This window comes from Nestor notabilis, unplaced genomic scaffold (assembly GCF_000696875.1).
Source record: "Nestor notabilis isolate BGI_N333 unplaced genomic scaffold, ASM69687v1 scaffold6905, whole genome shotgun sequence".
Taxonomy (NCBI): domain Eukaryota; kingdom Metazoa; phylum Chordata; class Aves; order Psittaciformes; family Psittacidae; genus Nestor; species Nestor notabilis.
In genome coordinates this window covers 21,693-32,871 of record NW_009929711.1, presented here as the reverse complement: position 1 = coordinate 32,871, position 11,179 = coordinate 21,693, and the positions used below count along the sequence as shown (strand labels likewise).

The following is an 11,179-nucleotide window of genomic DNA, read 5'->3' as shown; positions in this document are numbered from 1 at the left end:
CTGCTGAAGGTTTCCTATGGCCATGAGATTCTGGTAAGATAGCAGGTGTCTCTTGCTTCTGTTTGCAGAACAGCAGCAGGTAGGAACTGAATTAAAATCCCCAGAAACTGCATGGCATGTAGGAGGCTGTGGCTTGCCCCTGTAATTTACACTGGCCAGGCAGTAACAGAGGGACAAGCAGAGACATAAAACCAACATCCTGACAAACTCATGGTTTCAGCACAGTGTGCTGTGCCAGTGCACTGGCAAAATGGCCCTTGGATCTAGCATCTGCTGGTTTTCCCAGTAAAAGGATGATGATTATTATTATTGTTGTTGTTGTTGTTTGTTATTGTTGTAGTTATTATTAGTGTTATTACTATTATTATGTTTGTTTGTTTGTTAACCTTTGTATTTTATTGGTGGTGTTAATACAGAATTGCTTCCTCCTCCAAGCCAGCTTGAAGCCCAGACCAGCCTTCCTGGGTTTACAGTCCCTGCATGCTTTCCACACTCAAGCATTTCTGTGCTTGCTTCCCCTCATTTTATCTGCCTCACCATGAGTTCTTCCATGCAGTGATCCTGGAGCTCAGATCTGCAGCCCATCATACTTCTCTCCTACACAGCTTTCCTGACTCTCTCCATCTCATCATCTCTCTGTGCTCTTCAGTCCTGGAATGTGCTTTTCTCCAAAAGTACCACCTGCTCTGGATGCAGTTTGGGCATACACAGTCCAGCACAGGGTGACATAGCATCCTCCAGCTCTAAGGTATGGAGGCAGCTGCTTCCCCCGGCCCAGAAGGTACTCCCTGCATTCCTGGCTGGTTGTTCCCAGCACAGCCCTGATGCCTTTGTCCACCCACTTATTTCTCCTGCCAGTGATAGAGGAGCTTTCTATTCATGCATCCTGCTTCGTTGCTTGCTAAAGCACCCCACACCTGATCTGTAGTGTGTTTTCCCTGAGCATTTTCTCAGGCTTGGAACTCTTTTCTCTCTCTTCCCCCTTTCTCAAACTGTCATGTAGAGTCAAAGTCACCCTTGTGCTCTGTGGGGCACAGCTCATGCCGAGCTGAGCCTTCCTTTCTGTCTCTGAAGTTTCCTATAAGACCATTGTGTTCACACATCTCTTCTATTTTTCTTTTCTTTCAGGACTGTTGTCAGCTGAAAATCCAACCCTTTGACCAAGCTGTTCAAACAGTGGCTTAACTGTGCCTTCCCTCAAAGCCCTTGGACAGGCTCCCTGTACTCTGCCTGCCTGGCACAATCCTGAGAGTGGCTGTGAGCATTTCACCAGCTGGCCAGTGAGGGAATAGGCTTTGGAGCACCAGAAGCTTGCAGGGCACACATCCTCTCTTGTGACATAGACAGTGGCTTTGGCAGCTATTAGAGGCCACCACCCTACCTCATGTTGCCACTGCAGAAGGGGCTGAAAAAGCATGGGAGGTTCTGGGGATGATAAAAGATCCCTGGGTGCATTGGAGCTCTGGGCAATATGAGCTGCAGAGGCTAATCCAGACACCTGGAGCAGTGCAGGCAGTCACAACCTGCAGGGATGCGCAGAGCCAGTGGGAGTAGAAAAGGCTCCTCCCTCTGCAGAGAGAGCAGTTGAGGGACTGTACACAGTGTGCCTTCTGTCCTTTCAGTCACAGCATGAAAGGCACAGACCTGCCAGATCCCATGGCAGAGACTGCCCTAAGCAAGCTCACATGCCGGGGTTGAGCAAAGCATCATCTGGGAATCCGATGAAATGTGCAGAACATATGCTAACCTTAGGGGAAGATAACCTTGGGGTAACATTTTGGGTACTGTCACACCAGAAGTTCAGCTTTGGAAATTTGAGAAAGCACCAATAGGCAGAGGTAGAGACCATTGGGCTGGGGTACTGCTTGGTCATTCTGTCAAATCCCAAATTGCCTGCCTTCAGAGCAGTGATGCAGTTGCCAGCTGCAAGCCACTGCCTCATTTTTTGAGAGGTTCAAATTCACTTCTGAGATGGTTCTACCCATGTGGCCAGATTTTGACCTCCCACTCCTCTGCTTCCCCAACAGAGCCTGTCTGCTTCATCTTCAGGAGGAGCTCCCTCGTTATTACTCCTTCCCCTCCCTGTGGCCAACTTTCAGTCCTGTGATGTGGCTGCTCTGAACGACCCAAACTGATTTCCCATTGGCAATTTTTTCTGGCTGCAGGATGAAACTTCTGTGGGACTTGTGTGTTATCCAATTCCTTGCACAGTAGGGAAATGGGGCCTCTTGCTGCCTAATACTCTCACAGGTTGTCCTTTCCCTCACTGCCATAGCCTGCCTGTAAGAGTGCAGCTGTGACCTTGTTTCACAGCTCCAGGATCATTTGGCCAAGCAGAATCTGCAGCCCTCAGCAGTTTTAGTAGGAAAAGCTCAGCCAGCTGCAGGTGTTGCAGGATGAGGTAGGCTGGTTCCCAGAACTCACTGGAGAGAAAGGCTGGATTCCCAGGGAGAATCCCTGAGCACACTGCATTCATAAATTGGAAGTGTTTGTGCTTTGCCTCAGAGCTGCTAATTAGGTTTTCTGAGATGCTGTCACCTGCACCACATGTTCTCCAGGCAACTCTGTTCCTTTGGGAATCTGATATCCCTGTCCTCTCATGCTCTAAGTCATTGCTGTGAGACAAAATCTGTGTACTATGGAAGGTGAGCCAATTGCAGTAGGTCTTCACTTTTCTCTGTTTGTCTCCCTTTAACTGACAGTCCTCTAAATCTTGCATCTTGTGTCTATGGAAATTGGTGGCACCATTTCCTCAGTAGTTGTGGTCTGGTGGAATCCAAGTTAGGTTTTTTGACCAAAGTAATACAAATGGGTGTTTTACTCACAAAGCTCAGGAAGGTTCCTGTCCCTTTTTGCCTTGCAGTTTGAAAGCATCAGCTTTTGTCCTCCTCCTATTTGCAATTCATCTGGCTTGCTGAGGCTCTCAGGAAGCTGAATGCTCATGTAGTGCTTTGAAAAGATCCCACATGTGACCTTGTTAGTGTTGTATTTCTGGTCCCTTCTCCCTCTTCACTTTGCTCATGGAGCTAAACCAGAATGGGTCATTTTAGAGGAACTGGCATTCTCTGCTCTTTTTTAAGCAGCTGATACACTATCTCCTGCAGGGATCTGTCCAAGGCATTTACCTGCCAATGCAAGTATCCTCTCCATCTTCTGAATATGCACTTGAAAAATAGCCATGCTTTAGGCTTAGCTAATCATGAATTGCAGCAACTTATGTCGCTTTGGCACATGCAGAGACATTACTAGCTCTGTGACTGCTTTGCAGCCTCTGCCTCAAGGCAGACAGCTCAGGGGTGCTTTGGAGTGATCCTGCAGGAAATCATGCATCGTGACTCATTTCCAGCCTGGACTGCAGTTTTCTCAAAATGCGGAATCCCATGTCTCTTCCTTTCCATGAAATTGCTCTGCGAATCTCTCTGCTTTGCTTGAAGTGCCTTGGTGGCTTTGCTTGGTGGCTGCTTTCCTGTTGATCATTACTTGACTGCTTAAAATTCAGCTGGGATCTTCTTGCGGCTTTTGGACTGTTAGACATATTCTTGGAGCAGAATGTCCTCCAGAGTGAAGACATCCAGATGGTCCTTTCCAAGAAGAAGCCATTACTTACCTAAAATCCTGTGTTTCCAAAGGATTTGGTTGTCACAGCTGCATATTCTCTTACGTACAGTCCAGACACTTTCATTCATGGAGAATTTCTACCATATACTTGCACAGAGAAACACTGAGGCTGGTGCCTGACACAGCAGAGAGAAAAGTACCTTCTCTCTGAAACAAGATGCAAACCTTTCAGAGGAGAGCCAACAGTTGAGTAGGCTCTCCATCTCCTTGCTTTTTTCTTAGGAAACACTCTCCTGGTATTACCAACTTAAATCTGTAACTGTTGTCCTCAGCTTGCAAAGTCCTTCAGAGTCCTTGTGCAGTTTTTCATGATGGGACCAAGCTCCTGTGAGAAAGTGACTGTCTTTGTTTCCACTGTAGCTGAACTTCAGCGGTGTAACGGTGGAACAGGGCCAACAGTATATTCATTTTACATCCTCTAAGCACCTCTTCACACCCGTCGCCATTGGGACCTCCCACCCCCCCCCACAGGTGAGCATCCTTGGGCCAAACCCAGCAGCAAGTGGGGGGAAGGAGCTAGTGTTACTGTGTCTCAAGGACAAGCAGTATCCCAGGCATTTCCCAGGAAAGAGAATGGCCTCCACAGGAAAGCATCACAGCAGAGCTTTGAGACTAGCAGAGTCTGGAAATGGCTGCTGGGATGACAGCAGGGAAAGTACCTTTCACCATCTCCAGTTTGACAAGATTTTACTTTCACTCTAGCCAGAATGCTTATGAGGTGTGTTGGGCTATCCCCTTATTCTCTTGCATTGGATCCGAGTGAAAACTTGTCTACCTGCTCCAGGCACTCTGGAAATAAATCATAATTAGTTTTTTAATAAATTAATTAAACTTCCTTAAGCACTTATTCAGCAAAAAGGCAGCTTTGATTTTGTTCTGCCTAATTTACTTGAGAAATGAACAAGTCTGAATTGAATTAAGATCACTTTAATACGAGTGGTTTTGCATTTCAAGTAATCCACTTTACAGTGATCCCATTAGCTAATTTGTATTAATTTTCTCCTAGACTGAATTTGCAGGGCACCACTTGGAGAGGCACTGTAGTTATCAATGTACGTGGGTGGTGATAAACCTTCAGAACAGTCTCCTATTGGAGCCTTAGTGATAAAGCTTGGTACTATGAGGTCTCCTCATTCTTAGGAGACCAGCTGCCTAATTAATTATTAATGCTTATCTGAGTGCTCTGGAGAAGTGTTAACTTGTGTTGAACTTGTGCATGGTATAAGAAGCTCTGCTCTTGCTCACTCCAGATTTATGAACTCTACAATGGCGGCTCTGTGCCGGTGATATTTGAGGTTCAGCTGGACAAGGTTATGAAGATCCAGAAGGAGAATTTTCAGCATCCTGTGTTTGTCTGCCTGAATCCCAGAGGTGAAATCCTCCCTGGCGTAACAGGCCACATTGAGTGGATCTTCTCACCACTGGAAGCTAGAACATACTCGGTAAGACCCTCCTTGTGATTGACCGAAACAGCTTCTTTCTGTTGTTGTGTGCCTAAAACTCTTTAGATCTGTTAATGATGGTTGGACCATGTCATGCTAAAGCTGAATTGAGCTCCATTCCTCCAAGAAGCAGAGTCTTGAAAGCTAGTGAGTGGCTAGTCTGGTCAGGAAATGGAGCAGATGATAGATTGTTAACCTCTTAAGTTTCTTCTTCCTAAAGAATAGGTTTCTTCCATAACCAAAGTCATCCTAGTACATATTTTTCAAGGATCAAACAGTGCCTGAGGGTATCAACAGTATCTGATCAGATTTGTGGTTCGTTCTTGGCCTCCACTAACCTCACCAAAGAGGCTGAAGTTGGTCCCTTTTATCATTGCACTGTACGCTGCTGCAGACCTCTGCAAACAGTGTTCCCAAAGACCTTTGTCCCAGGCTGCTGCAAGCAGGCAGGACCAGAGCTGGAGCACTACTTATTGTCCCACTCTGTGGTGGATGCATGGAAAAATAAATAAATTTAAAACTCCAACTTTTGCTCCAAGAGGGACTCTCTTCCCATCTCATAGTTAGCAGGGAAGGGCAAGGCCTGAAAGAACAAAAGACTGGATTTCTCTTCATTCATTCATGTGTTGTATTTAAACTAGACCATTAGCAAGTACATTAGCTTATTGCACATCTCTCTCAAATATGACTCTGGACTTAAAACTCTGTTCTTGTCCAAGGCAGGTTGATGTTCCCATCCACATCCTGGGGGGTGAATCAGCTGTGATCACTTTCAAGGGAGAAGGCTACCATCCAAACACCATAGAAGAGACTGCTGTATCCAGTAAAGTTTTGCCTCCTTCAGTCTTTCCAGGTTCTACCAAGCTAACTGTGCCTGGGCAGGTAAGTCCAGATATGCTGACATGAGCAATATGGGCAATCCAGAAATGTAGGAGAGAGACTGAAATATGCAAGTGGCCCCATCTAGCAATAGCCTTTGCTGCAGAAGTGTTCATTTGCCATGAGATAGAGTAAGGTATTTCCCTTCCAGCAGGTCATCTAGAGCTTAACTCACAAAAGCAGTTGTTCTGAAAGGTGCTGTTTTTCCTGCTTGCTGCTTCCACTGCCATTAGAACCAAAAAGGCTTTAGAATTTGTTCATGTTCTGAGTTTTCTATTAAAAATTACCCCTCCGTCACAGCTAGCTTTCTCATTGGCACCTACAACACCTTTTTCTTTGGCAATTCATTCACAAAAAAAGCATTATGCTCCTGACATACCCTACCAGGGCTTGGCTGCTACCACCTCACAGCTAAACTCAGATGATTCATAACTTGAATGCAGACTACAGGATAGTCACTCATTCAGGCACATGCTGAGGAATGCACATGTTTAACCTGTCACTGGCTCAGCAGGAGCTTTTTTGGCCTGGCCTGAGCTGGCCTGTAAGCCTGGAAAAAATCTGTTGTTAAATTGACCAACAGATTTATTCATTACCCACAGTGTAATGAATCAGCATTAAACAGCATCAGCAGAGGCATAGTCCAGGCAGGTAAAGGATTCATCCTTGGTGACATCAGCACGCCTACCTTGGAGCGCAGCCATAGCTACCTATGCTCTTTGGCTTCCAGCAGGGCAATTGTGTTCCTGGGTACAGCAAAGAGATGATTAAAAACCTGTCTCAGGCTGCCAATGAAGATGCCATTCCACAAGGCTCTGATGTCTGTAACCAAGAGTCATTAGCTTCTATAGTTATCAGTGCAATTAATTGGAGTTTGCTTGGAGAATGGGATAGACTAGTAGCAAGGTGCAGTAGGGACCAGTTTCCCAAAACTCACATTCAAGTTGATGATGATTTGGACAAGGACATATGTCATGTGTTTGCCAACTGAAGTAGGAAAAGGCCTGGCCTGCAAGTGCTGCAGAGGGAATCTGAGTGCTACTGGTACTCTGTGCCCCAGCAGCAGCGTTATGTCCTATTCATTGCTCATTCAATCCCACTGCAACAGAGCTGTCCTCTTGGTGTAAAGAGTCATTGTAACCAGAGCAAAAATGAGAGAAATGTAACATTCACTGAAGTTGTTATGGTAAAGGTAACTGGCAAATATCATCTATCAGCTGCTGGAAAACATAAAGATGACTGTGTGATTGCCCTTCCCCAATGGCCACATCCTATCTTCCTTCCCTGTTATTCCTCCTGGTTTCACCTTGCTTCCTGCAGGCAGCCACCTTGTCCCACAAAAGGATTTGTTTTGGAAATATCCCAGACTGCACTAAAGCCAGTCGACTTGTCTTTCTCAACAATATCTCAGAGAGCAAGACTGTTGTGTTTGCCTGGCAGATAAGCACCTGTAAAGACAAGAGGGTGAGTCCTTCTCTTCCCTCTACAGCCTTCTTGCCCGTCTCTGTTGTGCCCTAAAAGCACCTTACAACTCCATTTTCAACCAGACACTCAGAAACAGTCCTAAGGAATTGGCTTTTGTACCAGCTGTTGAAAGGAAAGGGCAGAGAAGAGTGAAGGCAAGTGTCAGGATAGGTGGGGAAAGACAGGAATTCAGAGGGAAATCTCAAAACTCCAGTGAGGATACGTGAACCTGGAACTACAGGATGCAATAATGGACCTCAGGACCATGTTTACCAGCAAAGTCCATGGTTGTTCTTGCACTGTATCAGCTGCATCTCACTCATGTTACATACCCATGAGAGGGGAGAGGGGAGAATTCCCACAGTCCTGTGTTTCCTGCAAAGACAAGAGACATAGGAAGGTCCCAGAACAGTGAAACAGCTCCTCTGTGGCTTGGGCTTGTTGCTTATTTTTTTCCCCAGGTGTTACAGATTGCTCCAGAATCAGGGGTTGTGCAGCCTGGAGAAAGCATCCCCTGCTTCATCACACTGCAGCCTTCAGGGTCTGCTTCCTTCTGCAGCACAGATCTGGTGTGTGAGGTGAGACCGGAGAGGTACCTGTGTATTACCATCACCTGGGCATGTCACTACAGTTCCCAAATGGCTGCCCCCAGCAGTCAGCTGCCTGCTGCCTCCAGCTGAAGGAATTCTACTTTGCTCCATAATGCTGGCTGGTGTTTCTCATTCCTGAAGATACTGAGCTGCATCTTTCATGATGCTTTAAGTGTCTGTGTGGCTCATTAGATGAGGTGTAATTGTGAAACATGGCTTTGTGAGCTGAACCCAGCTACTAGAACTCATAGTTTGAATGAGAGTAGCTTTCAGTGGATGTCAGAGACTGAAGTATCTGCAAAAAGCAAGTCTTGCTTCTGTAATATTAATGAGGGCACAGACTTGCAGTAGTGTCCCTCTGGACACTTGTTCTTTGGCAAGAGATTGTGTCTTCTCTGTATCAGTCTTACAATAATGGTTCTCTCCCTTCCTGCTACTGGAAGGCATGGAAAGGCTTCTAGCTGGGACCTCCTGGAACAGAGGAACTGGTGACAGGCATGGACTTGAGCCAAAGACTGTACTATTTGCAGCTCCTTTCTAGCCCTGCTCACTCCAAAGATGGTTTGCTTCATAGCTATATATCCAGGAGTCCCTGATTCAGTACAAGAGAGAGCTGCAGGAGTGGGAAAAGGAGAAGGCACGGCAGGCTGTGGAATTCACTATCACAGAGAAGGACCTGGGGAAGCAAAAGTCACCTGCAAGGGTAAGTGCTGCCATAACTTTACACCAGCATAACTGAGCACAGAAACAGCAGCCCGTGTCAACAAGAAATGTTCTTTAAGAAAATCTAGGCAAGTTGATAAATGGACATGAGATTCTGATCTATTCAAGATCTCGTAGCTGGTCTGTGGATAGTGGAAAAGGAGATGCTGGTTTAAAGCCAAGAATTGCCTTACAAACTCTGAAACTGCTAATGCTGTCTGAAATTTGGAAGTGCATGAGAAGCCCTAGGGGAAACAAAGCCAGTGCCTCTAGAAACTGATGACTGGATTTTGACTATGAATAAACACTGGATAGAAATGTGTAACTGCCAGTAAGAGTGTGGCCTGAGTGAAGAATGGGAGGATGAGGTCATTGACTCAGCTGGGACAAAGTAAAACAAAATCCTGGAGTCTTGTTCTGCTCCATATCTTTCCTATAAGACAATTTCTCTTTCTTCTCCCTGCCATCTCTCTTTCTTTTCAGAGGTCATCAGATTCTGCTGAGACAGAAATTCTTCGTGAATCCTCAGCTGTGATGAGGAGATACAAGGTAAGTCAGACCTGTCTCACCCGTAGTAGAATCAAAATGACTGCTTTAGAAAAGAGGCAGATGCTGGACATCATAGCATGGAAGCCTGGACAGAGAGCACAGCAGGATTTGTAGCTTCAAGGCTTTGGGAGACAGACTGTTTGGAGAAGCCAAAAGCAGCAGACTGATTGTGTCCTGTGGGCAGTAACTTTCCAGCTGAAGTGAACAGGAAGTGAAACTGGAACCAGATGTGCACCCATGGCTGGAGAAAGGGGGAAAGGTTTCAAATAAGCAGGAAAGATGCACACAGGGCAGTCAGTAGCTGGGCTGGTTTCACACTGTGGCCACAATGGAGTGTGTGCCGTGACAGAAAGCGGCAGGACCCTGGTGTGATGTGGTGCAGACTTTGTCCTCACTGCTAAAAGAGCTGTGCTCTGTGCCTCAGGAGAAACTGCAGGCCAGAATTGCTTTGAGTCAAGTGCCCAGAAAGTTTTAAAGCTCAGTTTGCCCCTCAAGTTTGCACAACTGTGACAGCTTTTCTAGCAGTTGTGGCAAGCTGTGAGACAAGGTCCCAGTGAATGCTCTGTAGAACTGCCTGGACCCAAAGGCAGAGCTACACTGGGTGTACAGCCATCCACAGGATGTGCTGTGGGAATGACAGGCCTTGTGGAGACGCAGCTAACCCAAGATGTGGAAGGGTTAAAGGGAAATGCATGAGGCTGGGCCTGAACAGATTGATTCAGCCGGGAGACGCAGCTTGTTACCTCAGGATTCCCACCACAGTAAGGCTGTAGCAGTGCTCCTGGGACCCTGCAGAGTGCCTCTGCATATCCTCAACTGTGCTGTGTGAAGGTATCAGCTCAGGGCAGCTGTAGCTTTGAACTGTCTGCTTTGTGCTGTTAGGTGTAATCAGTGATGCAGATCAAGGCATTCACTGGGATGAACATAAGGGAAAAGTAAAAGCAGTTTTATTTAGTCCAATAGGGTTTTTCTCCTAGTGATAATTTGGAGCCTGCAATCACCTGTTCTGTGTCTGGAGCAGTGAAGGCCTCTGGTCTCATTCTCAGAGGGTGAACAGTTATGTCTCAAAGGTCATTGGAGTCCTGCCACACCTGAGGGCTTCTCCAGAACTTTGTGGCATCCTTCTGGCCCAGGCTTCTGGACTAGTCCTGCTCTAAGAAACTTCCTCCAGACTGACTGCTGGTAATGGAGACCCAAACTGGCCCATGTAGTATGGCTGGAGTCAGTTCCTGGCTCCTTTTCAGACTCAGGAGACTATTTCCACATGCATTTCTGCACATCCCGGAGTTCCAAAGGAGTGGATAGGAATACAACAGCCCCAAGTACCCTGGAGAGACCTTGAAGTTCTGCTGACCCTCAGGTCTGGCATACTAGGCAGGGAGGATAGAGTGGACCTGATTCCCATCATGGCCACTTGTGCCTAATAGCAGAACTGCAGTGCTAAGATCATTCTGATGCTCTCTCCTGTCCAGGGTCTGGTGGCACTGGTTGCTGGGCTTCCCAGTTCTCAGGCCTGTGCTCACACCTACACCAGCCTATCTGTGGCCAAAGGAGCAGCTAAGTACCTGCCATTTCTTTCTCTCTAACAGACATTACCCCCTATTAAAAACCACCCTACGCCAAATCAGCCAGCTGGACACATTGACAGGAGGCGGTTGTTGGACAAAGCCACCTGGGTCTGGGTCAAACCAGAGCCTCCCAAGCCCATCCTCTTACACCTTGGTGTGACAGCCACGGCCTACTCTCTTGAGGACTTCTTCAACAACTTCACCTCCGACCTCCCCAAATACTTCTTGTCCTGGTAAGCTCTTTGGATTGGCATCTTCATCTGAGCCAGGGCTGCCCATGTTGTGTTCTGCACTGAACTTAGAGCTCTGCCCTGATCCCCTCCAGTGCCGCAGTATTAGGCAAGTGGTGCCTTCCTTTCCTCAGCAT

At 46.8% G+C, this 11,179-nt stretch overlaps 1 protein-coding gene across 1 annotated transcript in view; it reads left to right on the top strand.

Moving 5' to 3' along the window:
* LOC104406191 (coiled-coil domain-containing protein 108-like) overlaps positions 1-11,179 on the top strand; it is a gene marked incomplete at its 5' end in the record, with an annotated part of 15,114 nt that overhangs the window by 1,367 nt on the left and 2,568 nt on the right. Inside the window, 9 exons of the mRNA XM_010015108.1 lie at positions 1-33; positions 3,979-4,089; positions 4,869-5,060; positions 5,784-5,942; positions 7,260-7,403; positions 7,865-7,981; positions 8,568-8,696; positions 9,179-9,244; positions 10,834-11,045. The exon at positions 1-33 is cut by the window's left edge and continues 64 nt beyond it. Coding sequence (XP_010013410.1) covers positions 1-33; positions 3,979-4,089; positions 4,869-5,060; positions 5,784-5,942; positions 7,260-7,403; positions 7,865-7,981; positions 8,568-8,696; positions 9,179-9,244; positions 10,834-11,045 — 1,163 coding nt within the window. The remainder of the gene's footprint in view (positions 34-3,978; positions 4,090-4,868; positions 5,061-5,783; positions 5,943-7,259; positions 7,404-7,864; positions 7,982-8,567; positions 8,697-9,178; positions 9,245-10,833; positions 11,046-11,179) is intronic.